Source organism: Typopeltis vanoorti, chromosome 4, assembly GCF_054136105.1.
Source record: "Typopeltis vanoorti isolate ZY-2024b chromosome 4, IOZ_Tvanoo_1.0, whole genome shotgun sequence".
NCBI classification, from domain to species: domain Eukaryota; kingdom Metazoa; phylum Arthropoda; class Arachnida; order Uropygi; family Thelyphonidae; genus Typopeltis; species Typopeltis vanoorti.
This window is the reverse complement of record NC_143552.1, coordinates 91,447,612-91,473,694: the sequence shown is the minus strand read 5'-3', so window position 1 is coordinate 91,473,694 and position 26,083 is coordinate 91,447,612. Positions and strand designations below refer to the sequence as shown.

General features: G+C 34.8%; 1 protein-coding gene across 1 annotated transcript in view; it reads right to left on the bottom strand.

Annotated features, from left to right (window-relative positions):
• LOC150107495 (uncharacterized) overlaps positions 1–26,083 on the bottom strand; it is a 1,121,546-nt gene that overhangs the window by 1,005,065 nt on the left and 90,398 nt on the right. Inside the window, exons 9-10 of the mRNA XM_090392112.1 lie at positions 14,582–14,745; positions 11,745–11,949 (exon numbers count right to left, since the gene is read on the bottom strand). Coding sequence (XP_090248238.1) covers positions 11,745–11,949; positions 14,582–14,745 — 369 coding nt within the window. The remainder of the gene's footprint in view (positions 1–11,744; positions 11,950–14,581; positions 14,746–26,083) is intronic.

The window sequence follows — 26,083 nt, the reverse complement described above, 5'->3', positions numbered from 1 at the left end:
CTGCAAGCTCACTCCGAAGCTTGTTATAATTGCCTAACCTGTAGTTCCGTACATACCCCTTCTTAATAGAAAAATCCACAGATTTTGCAACCTCCCAAGTCAATACCACATGATCGCTTTCACCAACTGGAGGTAACGAGGACACCTTACTTATGCATATAACCTCTGAACCAATAACCAGGTCCAACACTCTCACACCACGTGTCCCTTCAGTTACGTGCTGTTTCAAGTAATTATCTCGTAGAAGATGTATGAATTCCATTTCCTTTTTGCTACGTGATATTTCCTCCTTCCAATTGATATCACCGTAATTAAAATCCCCCATAATAATCACCAAGCCTTCACTCATTGCACTAAGTTGCTGATGCATGAATTCAATATCTCCCCCCGTACTCCCTGGCCTATAGCAGCATCCAACTGTATATTTGGTTGCGTTGGTCGCTATTTCGCACCAGACTGCCTCAAATGAACTCTTATTCACATGTCTATCATCATGATATACTACTTTCTTTGGCTGCAACACATCAGCTATCATCAACAGTACTCCTCCCCCTGTTCTATCTTCTCTATCCTCCCTGAAAATAGTGTACCCATCACATTCAATTCCAGTGACCACATCTTCTGCTGACAGCCAAGTTTCACTAATGCCTACAACTTTTGGTGAGATTTCACTGACTAATGCCAAAAATTCTTCTCTCTTATTTCGAATGCTTCTAGCATTGGTATACAAAAATTGCAGATTCCCTCTAGATCTTGTACCGGCTTTAGAACTGATATATAAGTCATTAACTACCGTAGTCCTATGCCGATTTTTATCCCCTCTCTTCTGCAATTTATTCAGCCTATAAGGATCAATAAATACACAATCAGTGCTAAAGTTTCTCTCTCTTACACTCAACCTTTTCAATATTAGTTTCCCTGCCCAATAACTTCAACCTGTTCAGAAAACAATAACTTCTTCAATCGCTTATGTCCTTCCATGTTAAGATGCAGTCCATCTCTAGCATACAACTGCCTTTTTCCTTCAAACACACTCCAAACATCAACAAACTCCAGACCTCTTTTTCTGCACATTCTTGCAATCATATCATTCATTATCATTGCTCGTCTACTTAACTCGTAATTGTCAAAACGAGGCAGCACACACACTATTCTCCCATTGACACTTTTCCTCTTCACAATATCTAATAATGTTCTTAAATCTTTTCCTACCCGATTTATACTACCTCTCAGGTCATTCGTACCCACCATAACTATCATCTTGTCTGCTTCATGCCCTCTCTTTATTGCTAAAGCCACTCTTTCTATTGTCCCATCAGCCAAGCACTCCTCATGCATACCACTCTCCATACCCTTAATCATAGAATCACCATATATTTTACTACTCTTAACTTCATTATATCCTTGTTCACTAATGTTCTTTTATCTGACACAATGAATTACTTCAACAAGAATTTCCTTCAGATCTTGTTAAACTATTTGATTTTGCAATTCTGGTTATTTCTCCTTTAAAATAAATCATATCAACAAATTGAAGGAACAGCCACGGGCAATTCTATTTCTCCTACTATGACTAACTTTTTCATGGAACACTTTGAACAATGAATTTTTGATAACATTTCATCTAGACCTACTCATTGGTTCAGATATGTTGATCATATTTTTGCAATTTGGAATAGTTCTTCCTCTGAGATACAGCAATTCTTTCTAAATTAAATGCACTTCATCTTAGGATCGAATTCACCTTAGAAGAAGTAGTAAATAAGCAATTAGCCTTTAGATCTTTTAATTCTTCATCAACCACATGGTAGTCTACATTTTTAAGTTTTTTGGAAAAAGACTCATACAGGCCATTATATCCATGCTGAATTTCATCTCCATCCTAGTCAAAAGGCTGGAATTAAAACATTGGTACATCATACCCATTCTTTATGTCCCTCAGACAAACTGTTACAGAAAGAATCATGACAAATTAATGTCCATCTTTTTATCCAATAGATTAAGAATTCTTTTAGAATTCCAAAAATTCTAAAAGCTATTTTGACCTCAAAACAGTTTTTAACAGTTATGGTATCTCTACCTCTTGAAATACAGAAGAAATAACTTGCATTCCTATCCCTTATGTGCATGGCATTAGGAAAAGTTTTAAAACCACTGAATATTTTTCTTGCCCTTTGTACCATTAGCCAAATCTCCACCTTTTTCACTTCTCCTAAGGATAAACCTCCACCTCTTAATTATCCAGGCATCAACCAGATTCCTTGCTCTTGTGGGTTATCTTATTTCAGACAAACAGGGAGAGCTTCTTTTATTCAGATAGAAGAACACAAATCTTATATTTGATGGCATATTACCACATGTCTTAAGGGAATGTTTCAGAGAGTTGGGAGTAGTATTTGCATATCTGTTTAATAAGAGTCTTAGAATACCATATGTCCCAAGAGAGAGAAAGGAAGGTAAAACTGTTCCACTGCATAAAGGTGGCAATAAAACAGTGACTACAAATTATAGGCCAATCTGTATATCTGGATTTGTCTTTAAGGTACAAGAGAGATTGGCGAGAACTAGGATATGGAAATCAGCTGATAACAGTAGTATGTGCTGTGATTGTCAGCATAGGCTTGTTAAAGGAAGATTACATTTTACCAACTTACTTATGTACTATAATGAAAATTATAATAACGGAATTAACTCATGTAAAATATTATTTATTAATAGAATTTTTGCCTGAGTATCATAGGCTTCTTCAATACATGTAAAAAGCTAATTAAATAATAACTGACAATTCCAAAAGGTGCCACCTAAGTAGCTAGTGTAAATTCTACTAATAAATAATATTTTATGTGAATTAATTCTGTTATTATAATTTTAATTAATATGTCTGTTCATGGTATTTCCTTACTGAAACATGTACTATAACAAGGTGACAAACGTATTGAACCATACCCAAAAGAGGAAAGTCACTAATGGTGTGCTGCAGGAGTCTGTATTAGGAGCCATTGTTATTCAACTTGTAAATCAGATAGGGATGGGATTAACTGGTGATATGTAAATGTTTGCAGAGTTGAGGCAAAGTTGGGGGGAACAATTCAGAATTATCAGATGTCATGGTACTACAAGTGTATACTTGCAACATTGAACTGACAGTATAAGGTTTATTATTTGGCAAGCAATGATGGTATGCAAAGTATACACTTGGCAAGGAAACTTTGAAGGAGGTAGAGGAGATGAGAAATCTGGGAATGGTGGTGGACTAGGAGCTGACATTCAGCGGCCATATTGTAGAAGTTCTGAAGTCATTACATCAGATAATGGAAATGATGTGGAGGACCTTGACATACAAAAATAAAGAAGTTATAAGTCCACTGTTTAAGGCAATTGGTCAGCGGAAAGCATTGCCTGAATGCAGAGACATTGAATCAGTTTAAGACATGGTTGGATGAGCTTGTGTGTGATAATGTGTACCTTCATGATGAATCTCTGACACCATGGAGGTAAGATGTTAATAATAATAATAATAATAATAACAAGCCAATATTTTGTCTTGATTACCAAGGCATCTTCATGAATACAAAGATGTATATACTAAGCACGTGCACACAGGCAGGCATAGATTGATTGCAAAAGGCTGGCTCCTATGATACTAACTGGTGCCATCTATGGGTGCAGTGATGAACGCTTGTTGAAGATCTCAAAATGATGGTCTCACAGATTTGTAGCAAGGTTATGCAGACAAATTTTGAGGAATGTTTGAGGAGTGTTTGATAAATGCTCTAATGCTATGGTGGATCCAGAAACAGTCTCTCACCCTGATTTAAATCTGTTTCTGCATAGGAGAAACAGTTTTTTCCAAAGATACAAATTCAGTGATCTGTATCCATGGCACAGTCTGCCACACTGTTATGACTGTAATGTAGATGAAAGACATATTTCATGCATTCTTCTACATGGATATTTGCAGTTCATCTCATTTGTCGAAAGTATTTAAGCTTGCAGGTGCAAAGGATACTATGGACAGAGTGGTCCATACGATTACGAGGATCTTTAGATGAGCAGAGCTAATTTTTGGTAAGGCCTGAAGGAAGTCTGTATGTTATACTGTTTAAGACTGTATGCAATATCATTCTATGGTACCTCAGATATAAGGAATGGTAATGGATTTTTTCTATTCTGGATTTTGGACAGGCTGATGGGCAGAATGCTGTATTGATTTTTGTTAAGGGAAAAACCACTGGCTAAAAATGTGCTCCACATGCAATTGATTTCGGTGGAGAGGCAAAAGAGGTCCAAACAGAGTGTTCGAACTGTTTGCTAAGGTTTTGATAACACAATATTGCTGGGAGTGGAGATGGATGCAACTTCTGATGTATGTGGATATTTCTGTAGACTTAAAAAAATAAGGAGCTGTGGGAAGTTTATGGTACTGACACCACATTATAATATAAATAAGTAGTTTATTAAAAATAAGCAATTAAAACCTGACAAGTTTCATAAGTCATAAGACTTACATCATCAGACGTAGTGGTACATGAAAGTTTTGCACAACAAAAGCCTATTAACAATTAATTACACGTATTAGATATTTTGGATAACTTCGCAGCTGTTAAATATAAATGACAAAACAGAATACAAATGATAAATTCATTATTGTATGTAAGTTGGAACATTGCTAGGTGCTGCCATCATGTTTTGTGGTATCACCTGTGCTATATATCTTAGATCCATGGCAGTTAAATTTTTGATGAAAGCACGCTATACTTGATGTAAAATTAAGCCTTGGTTTTAATGCATTGTTTAGGGATTATCCTAAGCATTTGTGAGGCTTCTTTAAATTTTCTTGTAAAACAGTTATTATCAATATATGATATTTTTGTTTATTGCCAGACTACTTGAGTGGTTGTGTGGAATTGTCAGGCCTGATTTATGCCCTCTTCTTTTTTAAGTGTCTTTTATATGTTCAGACATATGGATCCCTCCCAACCTTTCTGTCTGGCTTACATAATAAATGCCACAAGAGCAATGAATCTCATAGATGCCTGGTTTTTTCCTGGGGTGATGTGGAAGTTTAGGTGGATACAGGAATCTTGATATTTTTGTAAAGGTAAAAAAGCCACTTTTATATTGTACTTGCAGAGAATTGTAGCCACTTTGTCTGTGACATTCTTGATGTAAGGCAGCATAATTGTAGTTGCAGGAAATGTATTAAGAATTTTTCTGATCATCTTGGGTTCAAAACCATTAAGTGCAGGGTTCTGTTTCAGGTTGAGCAGTTCTTCATTCCTTTCAATTGACGTGCTTGATATATTGCATGCCCTGTCTCATAAAGTTTTAATTATGCCTATGTTTTACAATGGATAGTGGTGTGAAGCGGCATTTAAAAATCTTCCCGTTGTAGTAGGTTTTCTGTATACGGAGAAGGATAACCTTTTTTCCTCTTCATTTATTTCAACAAGAATATCAAGAAAAGATAATATTTTGTGTAGTTCTAGTTCAAGAGCGAATTTTATATTGGGATGCAAGTTGTTCAGATATGTGGAAGGTGAGAGAGAGAGAGAGAGAGAGAGAGAGAGAGCAAGGTGGTATCAAGGGAGTTATGTTTGTGTGCAGTTAAGAACTAGATTTTCTCTCACAGAGCAAGAAGTGAGTGGATGGAAAACAGTTTGCCTGTTGAAGTAGTAAGTGCATCCAGAGTGAATGAGTTTAAGAGAGGTATGAAAGCTTGCGTAGCTGATCTACAGCCTTCCTTGATGAATCCTGCCTCCCTAGAGGTTTCAAATAATAATAATAATAAAAAATCAGGCAAGGGTATATAGTACCTTCAATCATATTCATTAACTATATGAATCACTGAAAGAGGCAATGAAACTGATCTCAAAATTGGAGATTATAATTTCAGCTCTTTACTTTATACAAATAATGTTATACTCTTAAATAAACCCAAAAGCCTGTGGGATTCTTTAATGAAACTGAATTACTGCTGTAGCAAGTTTAGTATGCAAATCTGCAACAAAATGATGAATGAATATAGGTAGGAAAATGCATTAACTGCATTCTCTATAGAATAAGACAAATATTTAATATATTTAGGTACAGGTTTTAGTGAAGGTGGCAAATTAAATTTGGAAATAGATAATAAAATAAGCAAGCTTGGTGTGGTGGAGAGGCAAATTAAATTTGGAAATAGATAATAAAATAAACAAGACTGGTGTGGTGGAGAGACAGATGAATAAATTTATACGTGAAAAGGCAAAAATTATCGAGGTGATATTCTTTACTTGAAAAGAATGAAGAGGAAAGGTTACAAACCAGGTATTCTATGACAAGATGGCAGGAAAAAAAAGCCAGAGGAATACTAAAGTCTAGGTGAATTGATATCTTGGAAGACTGTAATCTAAAATTTGACAATATCATAGTCCCAACATAACTGATTAAAGAGCCAGAAAATTGTTCATAGGAAAGGAAACTAGTAATAATGTAAACTTGATCATGTAGTCCTATCATAGCACACCTTTATATCTGCTGAAGGTACTTATCATGAATTCAATGATGGTAGTATGATGATATTGCAATCCATATTGAATGATATTAGTGATGTAAAGTGTAAGGTTATGAACTTTGCATTGGAAGGATTCCGAATTTCATAAGGCTAAAGTTTTGGACGTGATGAGAGAAAGAGAGAGATGAAGTTCAGGGAAAACTCTGAAAAAGTGAGAAAAACAGCAAAAAGGATCCCTTGGATGTTGAGCAACATAATGTCAAGTAGAAAAAAAAATATTTTTAAGTTTATTATGCTTCCCTGGAAGACAACAGTATTATATGATGGAATCTGGAATGCTATGCTCAGATTTGGGTGTCTGCATTTCATGAGAATGAGGAAGCGAAAGATGAGATTCAAAGATAAGTAACTAAGAGAGCCAGTTTTGTGGAACAGCTCACTATGAGAACATTAAAGATATGCAAGTTTTAAAAATTTTGAATAGGCAGCAAATAGGGGATACAATAAATATATAAGTTGATAAAGGGATTTAGATATAACAGATACAAAAGAAAATTTTCAATACATGACAGGAGAGGAGAGGAGAGAACAAGGGAACATCCATGGAGATGAAACTAAGTATATCTGTAGTCAGCAAAATGATGACAAGTAGATTTTTTTGTTTGAAAAGTGGTCAAGGAGTGAAATGAGTTTCCAGTGGGAGTTGCAAGTGTACTATCAGTACACTCACAACTCCAGTTTAGAACCACATGGGAGATGCCCAGATAATAAAAATGTCAATAATAATAATGAATATGTCCCCCCAAGGAACACGGTCTTGTCGGGACGGTGGGGTTGCATGCTTCAGTGATGTTGAGAAAACTTCAGGCTGAGAGCTATTCTGGCAGTAGCATAGCTGCCAGCAGGGCCACCCTTGTCAGATGGGTCTCAACTGAGGAGCCAGACCAACAGTGTTCCATCTCTCATCTTAATGGTAAAAAGTAAGAAGAAATCCATATCAGAACAATCGACAGTCGGGTCATCAAGGATTGCATCAGATGTTGGGGATCCTGGGCATCAGGTGACAAATAGGCTACAGGACCCATGTATCCTTGTACAGGATCCTTGTTGGGCAATCAGGGCAGGAAGCTGAAAAGTGACAGGAAGAAACCAAACGTAAAATTGGACTGCAAAAGAAAACAGAGAAGTTATGAAATGTTTTTACAGATCAACACCAGAAAAAAACTAGGTTTCAGAAAGCTTATGCATTTAATTTGGAAACAAAAATTCCCAGAATCTGCAATTACAAAACAAAGACTTATGGACCCAAGAATTTCATTTTCCATAACAAAATATTTACCGAACTTGAGCTGCAAAAGTTACATAATAAACCAACAACTCCAGTAACAGCAAATCATCAGGAGGTGGCTATATCAAACTTTGGAATTCAACTCAGTAAACATCAAGCTGATAATATACTTCAGAATGTTTTGACAGTAAAATGAAGTCAGGGATACTGGAACATATGAGTGCCATAAATGACTGTATAAGACTATCACCATTAAAAGCTTTACATAAATCTAAGCTAAAACAGCTCCTCTTAGATGCAAATGCTATGATTAAAACCATAACAACCAACAGTATAAAGGAAACAAATCAGCTCCTATACAGCACAGCCTATATCATTACAGTAAAGCTTGACTGCAAACCGCAAGAGCAAAAGCCGAGGATGAAACGATCTGCACCATGGAAAATATGGTTGGAACGAAAAGTCAACAAACTTCGAGCTGATCAGAGTAATTTAAAGAGTTTTAAAAAAAGACAGCTGAAAAATAATAACATCAAAAACAAACTGATTAACACATATAATTTGGCCAACAAAACAATTGCTGGTGTTACTGAATGGCTAAAACAAAGAATTATAGTGACTGCACAGAAAATTTAAAGACATGAAGCAAGAATAAACCAATGTGTACAAAATATGCAATTTCAACAGAACCAACGTCAATTCTTTTGGTCTCTCCAGAGAAATACAAATGCAAATAATCATTCACCAGAAAAAGAAGAAACACTCAAATTTTGGAAGTCAATCTGGGATAATCCTATTGAACATAATAAAGATGCCTCATGGATTAATGAAATAGAATCAGAAATGGTCAGTGCACAAGCTAGAAAATTAAAAACTGGAGCACACCTGGCAAAGATGAACTACATGGATTTTGGTTAAAGCATCTAACCAGCCTACACATGATCGAATGGCAGAACAATTTTATTTATTGCAGTCAGGCTCAGTGGAAGACTGGATGATATCTGAGCACACTTTTCTCTTCATGAAAGATAAGGATAAGGGTGCAGACCCAAGTAGCTATCATCCAATAACATGCCTACCAACTATGCTGTTCACTGCAATCATAGCAAATTGCATATACCACCACTTATCAGATAATCAGATTTATCTGATTGAACAAAAAGGCAATTTTCAAAAATCTAGAGGAACGAAAGACCAGATCCTTATTAATAAAATGATTCTTAGAAATTCAAAAAGATGAAAAACTAACTTAAACATGGCATGGATAGATTATAAGAATGCATTCAATTCCTCCCATACTCCTGAATCCTAAAATCACTACAAATATTTGGAATCAGCAAAAACATATGCTCCTTTCTAGCTGCTGCTATGAAATCATGGAAAACAACTTTAATAGTCAATAATGAATGATTCAAGATATTAGCATTAAATGTGGAATTTTCCAAGGTAATTCCTTGTCACCATTGCTTTTCAACATTTCTTTGATACCTTTTACTATGATTTTGAAGAAAACAAAACTTGGATATGAAATTCCTAAATATAATATTAAAATTTCCTATCTGTTGTATATGGATGACTTGAAGTTATATGGAAAAATCAGAGAAGCAAATAGACTCTTTACTGAACACAGTTTGTATTTTCAGTCAGGACATCAAAATGGAATTTGGTTTAAATAAATGCACAATTTTATCTATTAAATGAGGAAAAATTAACGACACTAGCAATTTTAATTTTGATCAAAAGATATATGTAAAAAGCAATTTCAGCTGACGAACACTATAAATAACTAGGAATATTAGAAGCCAGTGATATTCTCCACTCAAAAATTAAACAATCAGCAGCAGAATACACCAAAAGAGTTAGAAATATGCTGAAAACAAAACTAAATGGATTAAACACAATTAGAGCAATGAATTCTAGAGCTATACAAGTGATGTGATACACAGTAGGCATAATAGACTGGACAAATTTGAAATTGCAAAACTAGAAAACTAATGACTATGCATCATGCATTACATCCACGAAGTGATGTTGACCAGTTATATCTACCAAGGAGAATAGGTGCATGGGATCTGCTGCAAGTGAGACAGACTGTGGAACAAGAAAAAATTAGCTTAAAAAGTTACATCGACAATAGCTCTGAGCAAATGCTTCAAACAATTACACAAGAGAGCCTTCTAAAAGCAACAGGAAACAAGTCCGATTACAAAGAGGAACAGCAAATAACCGATATGTGTGCTAAAAAAATAAATCCTTGCATGGCCAAAATCGATGTGAATAAGACGTGGCAATGGCTACAATATGGTTATATTAAAAAAGAAACAGAAGAATTTATTCTAGCAGTTCAAGAATATGCTTTATTCTAGCAGTTCAAGAACATGCATTACAAACTAATGCAATGAAAGCAAAAATTTTGAACATCAATAATAACAGCAAATGCAGATCATGTGATCAGAAAGATGAGACTGTAGAACATCTAATCAGTGCCTGCAGCAAGATAGCTCAAACTGACTATAAATACTGCCATAATCAAGTGGCCAAAATAATTCATTGGCATGTATGCAAAAAATATGGCTTTCCTACTTCTGATAACTGGTGGTAGTATAAAATAGAGACAGTACTGAAAACGAAACAGCAAAAATTCTCTGGGACTTTAGAATACAAACTGATCAGCATTTGGAACACAACAGACCTTTCATCACAATTATCAAACATCGACAGGTTGGATTATTGATATCGCAGTACCCAGTGATAGCAACATTAACAACAAAGAACTGGAAAAAATTAGTAAATATCGAGATTATGGTAATCAAAGTTGGCTGGCTGTGGCTTAAACACACCAAAGTCATCCCAATAGTTATCGGTGCACTTGGTGCAATTTCAAAGAAGCTATCCAACTATTTACAGCAATTAAACATCAATGAAGTGACACCCCTCCCCATATGATCTACAAAAAACAGCATTACTTGGAACAGTCCAAATTTTATGACGCTACCTGACAGACTATTCTTAGATTCTTAGGTGGAATCTGAATTGTTCTGTATCACTAGTCAAATTATTGTTTAAATGAGATCGTGTTTGACTGTGTATAAATGATAAATATATACTAATATATTTTTGTGAATTTTTAATATGTATTTAATATAACATTTAATATGTACTAATATATTTGGTGGGGATATATCATCGGAGGTGGAGGAAATAAGAGATCTTGGGGTGATAGTGGATAAGGATCTGAAATTTAGGGGACACAATGCCAAAAGTGTGAAGACAACAAAGACTTCTGGGAATGATGCAGAGGACACTGACTTGTAGAAGTAAGGAGATTCTTGTTCCATTGTGTAAGGCTTTGTTTAGGCCACACATGCACTAGTGTGCCCAGATTTGGTCACCTGGTTTTCATAAGAATGAAGAGATGTTGGAAAGGATCCAGAGGTGGCTGACTAAGGTAGTTTCTGACCTCTGGAATGTCAAATATGAGGAAAGATTGAGAAGATGCAATTTACAGAGTCTAGTAAATAGGAGAAAGAGGGGGAGACATGATAGAGACCTACAAGTTAGTAAGGGGCTGTTATAGGATCAATGTTGGAGAAGTTCTACAGAAAACAGTGGGAGATCGAGGGAGAACCAGAGGTCATCCCTGGAAACTATATAAAGAGAGTGTGAGTAGGGGAGTGAGAGGCAGGTTTTTTCATGCAGAGTTGTGAATGATTGGAATGCCTTGCCTGAGAGTGTGGTGTCTGCAGAGAATTTAAGTGTGTTTAAAGCACGGTATGATGTGCTGTGTGTATGATAAAAGGATTTCCTAGATGAGTCTGACTCCATGGGGTCTTGGGTAATAATAATAATTTAATTTCCATGATAATAATACTGTAAAATGCCAAGGAATTTAATATCTAGCCAGTAGAATTTTCATGCTTAATATTAAAAAAAAAAGTATAATCTTAAAATTATACTTACTTGTTTATTCTGAACCCAATCAAAAACTTCTTGAAGTGTATGGAAAACTTTATTAGTTTCAACAAACCTCTGTTCAGAAAATACATGCCGTTGTTTGGTCACTTTTTTTTCTTCAATTTTGAATGATCGGGTAGACAGTGGTTGCAACAACTGTGACTGGAACATGAGTCGAATATTTATCCATTTTTCATGTATTTCTTGAATTCTTAAAAAAAAAAAATCAATTAACCTGATAACATATTATCTATACATTTGGAGAGCTAACATATAGAATATTAAATATAAATGGAAAAAAATGTTTGCATTCCTTTCTAACACAATGATATATTTTTGTAAACATACAAGAAAAGATATATATGAAGTTTTGTCAAGTTTGTATATTAAAGGCCAGTTAGCAAGATGGAAGTGTCAAAAAATGATTATGTGATAATGTATAGAGATTTAACTGTTAGACGAATCCACTAAACATGCTTTCTAAGCAATGCAATAATTAATATATTCCATGTGAGAAATAAATATGCATCAAAGGTATTGGTAGTTGTGGGTACAAACTTGGAGTAGTCATATATTGTCCAAGTATGACAATAGTGAATTGAGAAAGAAAGCAGAAATAGGAAATGGCATAATGCTGATCTGTGTGAGGCATACTTATGCAATGAATGTATGAAACAAATTTGAAGAGAAATTTGGATGGTTTATGGTATCTGAGCTTTGAATAGATTTTGGTGTTGGACATCTGGAGTGACTGTTACTTTGATAGAGATAGTGAGAACAAACAGACAGGATAATGTGAGTGTGGAAGAGACTGAGAAGCATGTCATGGAAGGACAGGAGGAAGATGGATACAAGAGTGAGAGGGTAATTATAGTAAGACAGAATGATAGGATGCAAGAGCAAGGAGGTGGAAGAGAGTAAACATGAAAAGAAAAGAGAGAAAGAAAGAGAGAGAATGTAGTAGAGCAAGCAGAAAGAGAAGAAGTTGTATTAGTGGTCTCAAAGAGAGTTGGATTAGTCTTATGAGGAGATGTATGAAGCACAGTGATAGAAAGGGGAAGTTGGCAAGTCATGTACCAGCTAGGCAGTACGGGGGGGGAGGGGATAACAACATAAGTATGACTGATGGCACTTTACGGGAACTGTTATGTTTTTATACTAATGCAAGGAGCAGAGCTTGTGGTATTTACTGATTAAGTCAGTGTTTCTAAGGACTAATGGCAATAGTGAAATTAGTTAACTGAGGATGAAAATAATAGGCAGGTGGAAATAAAAATAAAAGAATAAGAAGGAGAAAAAGAAGAGAGAAAGAACTGTTTATGATTGCAGAAGTAGTGCATCTGCTAAGGATGTAGGTGGAAAATGATGGGATAGTTGTAAGGCTGAAATAAATAGAATAGTATATCTAATAGTAACACCTTATTAGATTTAATAATACTAATCTTATAATACTTGTAAAATGCTTGTATGCCATTCTTGGAAAAAAATCTAAGGACTAAAATAGCACTGGAAAACAAAATAAAATCATATTTTTCTTTTTGTAACTTAATGCAGATACAAAATTCATTTCACATCTAAGTGCAATCACAAACATCTATGCTACCTACACATAGATTCAAATCCACAACCTGTTGACTAGAGAGCTGATATGCTATCTTCAGCCAACTCTAGGGTGGCTAATTATGCCTACTCCTCAAAGTTTGTCCTATTTACCAAGTGGACAATATATTCATTCTCGAACAAACAGTCTGAGTTGTTTTTAGGTGGCAAGTGAATTTCATCTCCCATCTAAACCTTCTGATGAAAATCAGAAAAAATTGATTTATTTTCATCAACCTAATTTCCTTGGATATGGAAAAGGAATAAACTGTCACAGAAATAAATCTGGTGCACAGATTTGTTACAGTGGAATTCATTTTCATCTTCAATCCATAAAAAGTCACACATCAATATCTGTTAATCCTTAGAACAAAACTGCTCAGATATTCACTGACCACGTTTTTAAACTCTTTACCAATTTTTTTATCCTAAAAGCATCTGTGCTGAATGACAATGCACAGTTTGCAAAGCATAACACACTTATTACCATTTTAAACACTGGATCAATTTTTTTCTTCATTCTGTTCATTTATTACCTTTCTTACTCTCTCATTGTTTTTCTTGACATTCTTTCCTAAAAGTTTCTGCATCCAACAACTCAAAGAGAAGAGTAATTTATTTCCTCATCATGGAAGTGCATAACTTCATGAAGATTCCCTTCTTCAATTCCATGAATCCATATAGAAATTAGAACTGCTGATATTTACAAACATAGTGATATATTTTATTGTTTGGTATCATTTTATAGAAATATGAAAATGAAAAAAATCCCATATCCTAGCCTGCCTGATTGAGAAAGTTCAGACTATCCCAGTGATAGAAAAATTTCACCTCTAACAGTCAAGTTCATATCAAAGATATAAATATCGTATTATATAAATAAATAAAATATCATATATTTGTATCTTTGATAATGTAGATATGACATGTTAGTTATAAGAAAAGTTGGAGAGATTGTGAACTGCAGAGTTTGGCGAGTAGGCAACAGAGATGACATCCTCTCACAATGCCTCTTTCAAACCCCATCAGTTCCCTTCTCGCAGTCATTTAACCTGGACACAGTTGCGCTGACATGGGAGCACCATATTTCTCCAATTTACACTGGCTACAAATACGTAACTCATTACATGGTATGATGCACCTTGTCCATGGGAGCATCTATTGACTTCTTTCCAAATAGTGTGTGTGTGTGTATGTAATATATAGCATAAGTAATGAACCCATAACATAATCCTTACTCATACCTTTTCTGTAAATCAGAAACTTGGTAATACTGTTTATCTTTTAGCATCTGTACATCTTTTTTCATAGATTTAATGCAGTCCTCAGTCTGTTTCAAGTCTGCTTCAATTTGATCACAGTTGTGCTTTGCATCCATAGGATGCAGATGCTGAATTCTCTTTTCTTCCTAAAGAAAAAAAAAATTAAAGTAATTATATTAATAGCATTTGTTAAAGAAAAAAAATTGCCAAAACCAGAACAATGGAATATTAATTGATGCAAACCTACTATAATGAAATCTATAGCACATTACATATAGCACAATCTATAGCACAGTACCTTTGAAGAATAAACTAGTAACCGTACTCTCAAAGACAAAGAAAATGTTTTTGTTTTTGGTTTATAATTTTTTTTCCCTAAGTTAATCTTCACCTCTAATAAGAAGTGTGGCAATATAATATCAAAAAATGAAAATCATATATAATTGAAAGATTATACAAAGATCTTTATTTCCATATTTTACAAATATGGAAATAAAGCTGCAAAATACCATCTATTTGGTAATTCAATCTGGATTTAACTACTAAAAAAACTCCAAGAAAAAAAACATCTACCATAAAATACATGATGAGCTAATGTTACAGATCTACTGGATCAGCTGATAGTGAAAATGATTGCCAAATTATTCTTATGAGCATCAAATAAGTAATTAGAATGGGAGACTTTATTTATTCAAATATAAATTTCATTGATAAGGTAACAATGAAATCTCTTGAAAAGAAAGAAGTTAAATTTATTAAGCTGTTGAATGAGAACATTCTCAAATAGCATTTAACAGAAAATTCAAGGTCAGAGAATGTTGGATCTGATTTTGTGTGAGAGAAGATTTTAGTTAAAGACATGATGGTTCTGCTCCAGTTAGTGATGGTGATCATTATGTACTGACAATGCAAGAAATTATGACCAACTGAGGAAAATACCAGGCTCAGTCCTAGTATTTTCCAAGTATCAGTGGTGATAGAAAGGATATTAGCAGTGCAAAGGAGGCATGAAAAATACTTACATGATGCAATACTGGAATACATCCCTAGAATTTGAAGAATAAATAGGATTGGTGGGAAATAGGTGTGCAATAGACTCCAAACAAAAAGTCTAGTCTGATATATGTGTGATCGGCCGTTTGGTGAGAATTCGCATCGCGTGATATCGCATGATTGGCAATGAACATGTTAAAAACAATTAAAGTTGTGCAGTTTTGCAAGCGATCTGTAGAATGAATTCAACAAAAAATGAAAAAACATGAAAACAAGAACCAAACCTACAAAATTCTGTGGCAGATGTAGAAGAAAGCACTGAATGATTTAACTAGGGAGGCATGTTAACATTTTTTTCGCTTAGTTTAAATTAAAGACAACACCAAGAAATTTTATTCTTGATTAGTCCTTTACCTACTTGGCATCTTTAATTTAGGGAGGTATGAAGTTGTCTGCAAAGACAGAAAAATCAGAGCTTCATGATAGACATAAGAAGTTAAAGAGATATTCTCGGAAAAGAAGAAAGCATACTGAAAAGTACTTAGCAAGTAAAATGGCCAGTGTTCTAAGAGAGTTGATATGAATAAAAGAGCTGACAGGGAAAAGATGCTGAGGAAGTGTAAAAAAAAGACTATGAAAATCGGCAGGAATGTGAAAAACTTCAAATGAATTTTCAATGGATAAGCTACAGAAAAAGTAAAATATTTCCACTAAATATTGAAGGGTGAAATATTTTAGCCATAAGTTTTTTTATTGAAGATGGCAATTAAATATGGAAATAGATAACAGAATAAACAAAATTGATGTGATAAGTAGTTAGTTGAATAAATTTATAGGGAATAAGAGAGAAATTAGCTGAAACATTAAACTAGCAGAGTACAACACTGTTTTTCAAACAGATTTTAACCAACGGATCTGAGAGCTGGATTAGAAATAAAACAGTTCAGCAGAGACAAGACCATAGATATGAGAGCTCTGAAAAAAAATTAGGAGAGTGAACAGATAGCAAAGAATCATATTAAAAATGAAGATATTGGAAAGGAACTTGACATTGTATAGCATTCAAGAATGTGCATGAATATGGTCTTAAACAGAATGGGAAAAGGACAGATTAGTAAAACTGGTGATGCCAAAACTCAAAGGAAAACCAACATCTAGGGTGAACTGATGCACTTATAAGTTCCTTAGATAAGAGAAATATAAAATATGACAATATCGGAGTGGGGTCAAATGATAGAATAACTGGATGAAAATTGTTGTCAGAGATGAAAAATAATGTTAAATTAATCCTGTAGTACGCTCATATTATCCTGTCCGTCCCCTAAGGATACATATCAGGAAATTGGTGACGATGACTATTACTTAAAATAAGAGGATAGTAGTTGATTGACAAGCATAAAAAAAAACAGGAATATATGGGAGGAATGAAAGTCTACAGGAATTAAGATTTCTAGTGGTGTACCCTAGGGATCAGTTCTTGGTTCACTGCTATTCACTCCACATATTAATGATATTCTGTGGGATTTGACAGGGCATACAGCTGTTTATTAATGATATAAGACAACAGATAGGATAATTTAAAGTAGGTCTGACATGTAGCATTTGCAGAATCATTTAAATAGACTGGAATTCTAGGAGAACGATGGTGACTAGTAGAGTACTTCAGGGTTCTGTGTTATTTTTTAATTTGTATAAATGATATAAGGAAAGATTGGGGGGGGGGGGCATTCAATTGTTTGCTGATGATGCAAACTAGGGAGGGCAATAGTTGATAAAGGTGATGACAATATCCTGGAGGATGATTTAAATAAACTGGCATTGTGATAAAGGATACTGATTGTCAATTGAATGTCGCAAAATGTAAGGTTATGCAATTTGAGTTGAAAAGGTTGCATATGAAGTAGTATATCGATCATACTGGATTGCAGGAAATTAATGAGGCTAGGGACTTGGAGATAATGATGGACAGGGAGTTGAAGTTTTCAGAGGGCATATTGCAAAAGTTGGTAAAATAGTTCAAAGGATGACATGAATGTTGAAAAACATGCTAACAAGTAAAGATAAGGAAGTTATTAACCCTCTTTATAAGGCCATGATTCAGCTGCAGCTTTACTATTGCAACTTTACTTCATAGATTTGATCACCTGGGTTTCTTGGGGGGATCAGGAGGTAATACAGAGAATTCAGAGACGAGTGATCAAGTTGGTCACAGATCTGTGGAATGCTGCCTATAATGACAGGTTGAAGGTGTGTAAATTGTAAAGTTCAGCCAATAGCTGGAAAAGAGGGTACATGATAAAAGCTTATAAGTTATTAAAGGGGTTGTATAAGATTGACTCAAAGGAAATTTTTCAACACATGGCAAACAGAGAGAGAGAGAGAGAGAGAGAGAGAGAAAGAATTAGAGGGTTACCCATGGAAGTTGTGTGAGAGTATAGTTAGCAAGGGTGCAGACTAGATTTCTGAGTGCTTTTGAAGAGTGGTGAGTGAATGGATAAGTTGTGGGTGCCCTGACAGTGAATAAGTTTAAGGAGAGATATGATAAGTTTTGTGTTAAAAGTTAGTATGGATATCCTGTGATGAGTCTCTGGACTCCATGGAGATACCAGACAAGTGAAAATGGATGCCTATTCAATGTTAACAAAGTTACACCCTTTGATGTCTCCAATGGACCTATCGCACTGGTTGGATCAGTGCAGAAGAAACTAATCAGGCTAACGATGTTGTGTTTTGATAGATAGGAAACTGAATCTAGGGGTCAGTAAAGCAAAGACTGGAAATACAAATCAGATGATAACAAACACTGACTTGTAAGAAAGCAGTATTACAGGTAGAATAAGAGATCTGTTTAGAAAGATAAATGAAGTTAAAGGAAAGTTTATCTCTAGATTAGGAGTTGTAAAAAAAGTTATTTGGGAAAGTGTGGTTGTAGTTGTATGGGAGTACTTCTTGAGGAAGGCTGTTCCAGAGGACAGAGATGGATGGAATAAAGGAGGAAGAACAGAAGCAGGTTCGGTGTGTGTTTGCAGTTGCACAGTAAAGGGGATGCTGGGAAGCTGTAGCTCAAGTGCAACAGAAAGTGAAGATATGATGGTTGTCAATTCACTGGAGCAGTGACCATGGAAGAATCTGTGCTGAAACAATGCACCTGTGAGATACAGACTGAAGTGAGTCTGTAAGAGAGGGATCATTTATGAGCCTAATTGCTCACCTCTGGATGTCATCAAGGATTTTAAGGGAAGTTTTAGATGCACCACCCCTAACATTCGGGCAGTATTCTAAACATGGGCAGATTTGCGACTTGTATCATAGTGAAGAGTTAGTTGGTAAAATAGGCTCTCGAACAAAAGAGAATACCAAGTTTCTTGGATGCTGAGGAGGCTACTGATGTGATGTGTTTATGCCAGGAAAGACTGGAGGTAAATGTTAGTCCACGCAAAGAGATCTGATCTTGTCTGGTGATTTGTGTGTTACTGAGAGTAAGGCTGGGGTAGGTGAGTTGGGATCTCTTTTGCATGAGAAAAGGCAAGACTGTTTTGGCAGCATTGAACATAACAAGGTTGTTCTCACCCCCATCAAAGGATAGTATGCAGATTGATATCAATGGCACTAGTTGCAGATGATCTGGTAGCCTGAGATGTCAGAGTACCATATGGTTTGCCAAATGAGTATGATGAGTGGAGGGTACAGACAAGAGCATTGAGATGACTGGTATCCATACTAGTCTCAGCATCAGACAATGCGCATTCAGAAATGTTAAAAAAAATTTTGTATCTAATATTCAGAATATTTCAGATCTTGAAAGAAGGATTTCCACTATTCTAGATGATGAATTACTGAATATCATTCTACATCATGTTTCAAAACAATCATTAACCACTCTTATGAAAGACATTCAAACAGACTGAAACAGAAATATGAACTATTATATTGTAAGCAAAAATTTACTACAAACAACATTCCTACTAATAAATGGGTTATTATTATTATTATTATTATTATTATTACAATGTGACACCTACTGCCCAAGGAGTCCAAGGACTCAATGCAGTAGGACACTCGACTCTTCTCCGCTACATACATCTCACCATCTCCTCTACTATTTAATTCTCCAACTTCACACAATGACTACCAGGGCCTCCGAGAGAAATTTTCAGGCCTGTGACAAGTCTGTGGTCCAGGCCCAACTTAAAAAAGTGCATCACTTTTTCAATATCTTGGTGTTCTTCCATCTTCAAATATTTCAGTAGTAAATGCTTGTTTTTTAAATCTTCTTTTGCCTTCGCACAATCCCTTTTCTCCTTTTGTTTTTGATTTCCAGATTTATGATGATACATTTCTGTTGGTCAAATTTTTATTATTAAAAATATAATTTTAATTAAAAAATCAAATTAATAAGAATACTTACTTTTATTTTTTATTTATTTTTATGGCCTACACTATACAGTTGCACACTTTACAAAACAATCAAAAAACCTTCGCTATCAAAATACTAACAAGAACGAAGCGTTCTGGCAGGGAATATTACTGTGAATGCAATTAGTAGTTAGCACTAGCGCAGCCGACTGCAACAACCTTGCACGAATGCCTATTGATGTCATCACCTGCTATAACTACAGCGATCTGCGGCAAAAGAATCAGTGGCTTCCGGACAATCACAGCGAGCTAAAGAGCGTAGCCGTCTGTCTAAAACAAAACACAGTATCATTCTCAATATGCTATTATCCTTTATCATTGTTGTATTATTACGAGAATTAAAACCATTCATTATAAACACAGATATGCGACACGTCAGGACTCGACGGTCGGTCCCTTTTCGATGCCGGGTCCGTGACAAAAGTCTCAGATGTCACCCCCTCTCGGCGGCCCTGATGATTACTATCATCAATGGCACCTACCATCCACCACCAAAAAGAACAGTATTTTTTGCCTGTAAATTGCAGTCTGTGTTCTCATGGCCAATTTGCCTGAACACAGGATTTAAAACCTGAGTTTCTGGGTGAAATACCCTGCTACCTCTGTATAAGATCAGATAACTCACCTTCAATTGAAAATGGGTTATTAACATTTCTGAATGCTGAGATTAGTGTGTTAGCTAAAGGTAAGGATTTTGCTGTTGTACCTAAATCATTCCATATCTTGATTTTGTGCATTATATCGAATGCAACCTGTCGAGATTTTCAAGCAAAGATACTAACAAACTATGCTTTAAGTTGCTGCTTTACTCTTTAGAAACAAATTATCTCCATGTAATTTATCTACTACTGAATTCTGTGTGCTGCTTTCATCAAAAAGAAAAAAGAAAGAAAAAAAAGAACCATATTAATGGATATGGCCAACTATGACAGGAAGATAGATTGCATTTTACAAGATATACTCACCAATCAAGAAATTAATTATAACCATACAAAAACACAAGATTAAACAATAAAATAAGCTCCTTGATGAAGAAGTTAGCTAGGATCAATGAATAAGTTATGCACTCATTTTGGAAGGACTCCTCATTTATATGGTCTACCAAAAATTCATAAAGGTTGTCTAGTGAGACCCATTGTAAATTATTTGACTCTCCCACATATAGAATTGCTAAGTTTCTTAACTGCACATATCAAAGAATCCGGATCATTTGTTAAGAATTCCATACATTTTCTTGCAAAACTCATCAATTTCCTACTGTGTATTCTCAAGGGGTGTTCAGGCTACTATGACAGCACTACATGATTAAGTTTACATTAGTAATAATATCCTATCAACAATTTTCCTCCAAATTAGTCTATTATTTATCAGCACTCCAATATTGTCATATCTAACATTTTGTTCTTCTAAGGCATTTCTGATTGACTCAATCCACTAGACCATTTTTTGCATCAAAAACCTGTTTTGATAATATTTCCACTCCCATTCTATTTAAGTGATCATACCACATTAGATTAGCCTTCCTTACACATTCTTGAATGCAATGTCAAGTTTCTTCCTAATGTCTTAATTTCTTCATTTTTAACATGATTCTACCATTGATGCCATCTGTTTAGGCAATTAATTTTTGTAGAAACATATTTGTGGTCTCTAATCTTTGATAAAGTGCTTTATTTCTAACCCACCTCATAAAACTGACTTGAACACTATCTTATATACTAGTTTAGTGTTTTGGCTAATTTCTCTCTTATTCCATATAAATTTATTCAACTGCCTCTTCACAATGCCAGCTTTGCTTATTCTGTTGTCTAACTTGCCATCTTCACTAAAATTGGTGACTAAATAGCTCAAATATTTTACTAGTCCTATAAGCTCTCCATTCAGAATATAGCTGAAGTTTTCTATGTTTCTATTATTTTCACAATTTTGGCCTTTTTATTGTTGATTTTCATGCAAAGTTTTTTTACAACTATTATTGAATTCAGTTAGAGAATCCAGGAGATTTGCATTGGAAGTGTTTAAGAGTATATCATCTGTATAAAGCAAAGTGCTATGTTTGATATTTCCAATTCTAATATCACGTTTAATGCCACTTTCTTTCATAATGTGATAAATATTGTTGTGAAGCCCTTTTATACTGGAGTAACCTGAATCATAATGATTCTCTCTCTCTCTCTCTCTCTCTCTCTCTCTCTCTCTCTCTCTCTCTCTCTCTCTCTCTATCCCCCACCCAAAAAAGTTTGAGAGATTCTCATTTCATGTAAATGTAAAAAAATAGTTTTCATGTTATTTATTAATATCAATTTCTTGCACACATGACAACCGTTTTTTAATTGATAAACCGATTGTTGTATGTGCCTTGTATTCCTGTTCTTTGATATGCTTGTTTTCCACATGCTGATGATGTATTATTATTATTATATATATATATATATATATATATATATATATATATATATATATATATATATATATATATATATATATGACAGAATGATCATTGACTCGGTTAACATACATAGTTTTATGAAAAATATTTCGTCACTACAAACATCTTCCATTGCAGTGACGAAATAGAGAGAAAAATTGTGGAATCGAGAGAAATCATCTTCAATCCTGTTCATCTAAATAACAACTTAAGCTACAACCTCCCGGATAGTCATTCAGCTGTAATCATGTACTGGCGTTCACGTGATGCAGCAAGCACGCACTCTCCCAACAATGCAACAAATGAAAGAACAGCTTCAAATACAACTACAACGTTTTAATGCTAATTATGTATAAAGACTGTCTATGATGTTCATAGTCTTTTAACCCTCAATGTTTAGTGTTTTTTCTTTTATAATGTCACCTGAAGAAGGCTGTTACAGGCCGAAACTAGTAGTGTGTTTATATTAAAACCTTTTTAATTAAATCTCGGTTCTAGTCATTCAATATATATATATATATATATATAGCAAAACTTGTGGGGTATTCATAACTATAGAGTAACATATATGCCAGAGTAAATAAATTTTTTTTATTATGTAAATATTTCATCTTATGTATCATAAAACATCATCAGTACAATTACCGAAGAACAATAGAAATTGAATTCAAAAAAACCAGCAGTGAGCATGATTAAATTGGAATCCCTCTACATATACAGTCACGTGTTCATGGATTAAAAACTACTGGGCTGAAATTAATTAAATTAAATTAAAATATAACAGATAAATTCATATTTACGAATTTAGGGACACAAAACACACATGTTGAAATGATTATTTTACTTACTATTAATAAAATAACAATTGATGTTTCGACCCCTGTATTGAAGTCATCATCAGAAAGATACATGTGTATATGAAAACAAGCTACATGCTATTGCACTCTACAAAGGTAAATTGAATCTACGCTGTTAATTGATCTTTTACTTAGCCTAACCTCTAGTGGTTAAAAAAAAAACTACACTAAACCCTGCTAAAGTCCTCCCATACTAAGATTTTCTTCTAGACTTACTTGCATAATTCAAGTTGCTATTAAATGTTTAAAAAAAAAAAAAAAAACTTCAGCAAGTCTTCTTGTATTCAGATTTTTCTTTGGTTCTGTATGCAAATAGGCCCTCCATATTCTTGGAATGGTTAGACCATCATTTTTGTTCAGGTTAGGATTGCGTTTTAGCATTTCACATGCTTCTTTAAATTTCCTCTCGAACCAGGTTTTGGTGCGGTGTAAGGGACTTGGTACCTTTCCAATCAATTCTGTATGTCTGGAGTTCGTGGTTTGAAAGGCCAGTTTTTCCAAAATAGAGGTATCTAATGTGTCGTTTGTGTTCGTCCTTCCTAATTGGGATGGTTCGCCCTGTTTCCCCTATGTATGGTAGATTACATGTGCATTGTATTTTGTAAACCCCTGGGCAAGTTAGGTGTGGAAGAGGATCTTTGGAAGAACTGAGTAGGCATCTTAATTTTGTCGGGGGTTTGAAGGTGGTTTTGATGTTGTATTTGTGTAGTGTTCTGTGTATTTTTTCTGAAATGCCTCTAACATAAAGGTATGGCAATGGCATTCTTGAAATCTTTTTTATTTTTAGTGGTGCATCTGTGGAAGATCTTGTGAATAGTTTTTTTTACTATATCCATTTTGAACAAATAGTTTGAGCTCTGTGTTTAAGGGTGCTTATGACACCTAGTTTTTGTGTTGGGTAGTGATAAGAATTTTTGTGTATGTACTGGCCTGTGTGTGTGTGCAGGTTTGCAGTAGACTGAGGAAAGACAGCCTGAGGAAAGATGTGTGATGAGTGAGTGTGTGTCTAGGAAAGGAAGAGAGTTGTTTTTTTTTTTTTTTAAATTTCAATGGTGAATTGAATATGTTTGTTCAGGTGGCTAAGGAATGCATTTAGTGCTTCACAGCTGTGGAGCCAGAAATATCATCAACATGTCTGAGACAAATTTTGGGCTTTAGGCATGCTAGTTAGCTATTTGAGGGGGGGGGGGGGAAGCTCATGACTGTACCTTCTTTTTGAAGGTAAAAATTGTTCTGACACACAAAATATCCGGAGCAGAGTACGTGAGCAAAGAGGGCCATGATGTCGCATGGAAATATGTTCTGAGGAGCATAATAGTATCATTGATCAAGACATTGGTGAAAAGGGCAGTTATGTCAAAGCTGACTAATAAATCTTGGTCGTTGAGTGTAATGTTTTTAATTTTGTTTATGAAATGTGTATATTTTATGTAGGAAGGGGGTTATGCCCTACTAATTCCTTGAGTGTGGCCGCTAATTTTTTGGCTAAGTGGTAATTCGGGCTGTCAATTCCTTCAACAATTGGATGTAGTGGTGTGTTTGTTTTGTGTATTTTTGGCAGGCCATAAATTCTGGGTGTGCAGGCATACTTTTCCTATGTAGTTTTTCCTTTGGTGGACTCAGGAAGTTAAAGAAGCAGTTAATGAAAAGAAGAAAGCATACAGAATTTTCCTGGTAAGTCAGCTTGTGCTCTTAGCGAATACAGAGAAATATGTAAGAAAGCAAATCATTGGGTAAAATTAGCCTAACAAAAGTAATGGGAGCACTTTGTAAAGAAATAGAAAATAAATATCAGGAAGGTGGTAAAATATTCTGGAGGCTATTGAAAAATGTCAGAAAAAATGGAGACAAGAGTACTGTAAAAGGAATTAGAGATGATAAAAGGAACATGAAAACTGAGGATAAAGATATTCTTGAATTATGGAGTAATTACTTTGAAAGATTGCTAAATGAAACAAGCAGTGACAGCATGTTGGTAAAAAACACTCAACAGGAATGCCATCTGGAATATATATCTGTACTCAAAGTAGAAAAAGCAATCACAAATCTGAAATGTGGAAAAGCAGCTGGAGTAGATGATATTTGACCAGAAATGCTAAAATATAGAGGTATACAAGTTTTATAGTGGCTAAACTACATAATTAAGATGGCCTGGTCGAATTGCAGATGATTGGAGTGGAGCGCTCATAGTACCCATCAATAAAAAGGGAAACAAACTGAATGTGTGAATTAGAGATGAATTTCTCTACAGAGTGTTCCAGGTTAGACTTATGCAATATTCTTGATAAATGGCTAAGAAAAATTGTGGAGGGGAAGAAGAAGCTCGGTTAAGGTCAAACAAAAGTTGTCAAGATCACATTTTCAGTTTAAGACAAATAATTGACAAATCATGGGAATATAACAAAGATCTGTATTTAAGTTTTGTAGATCTGGAAAAGGCATATGAAAAGATGCCAAGAGGAAACTTGTTCAAAATGCTCCAGTTATATGGTGTAAATGGGACATTACATCAAGCAATGCATAGTCTCTCTATTTGAGTTGTAAATCAGCAGTTAGAATTGAAGGAGATACAGGAAGATGGTTTCATGTCAAGTCAGGTATACAACAAGGGTGTACATTATCATCACTGTTAATCATCATTTATATGGATCACATTATGAAGGAAAGCAGTATTAAACCAGATATCAAAATTGGTGATTTAATCTCAGCTCTTACTTTATGCAGATGATATTATACTTCTAAATAAATCCAGGACAAGCCTGCAGGATTTCCTGACCAAATAGAATAACT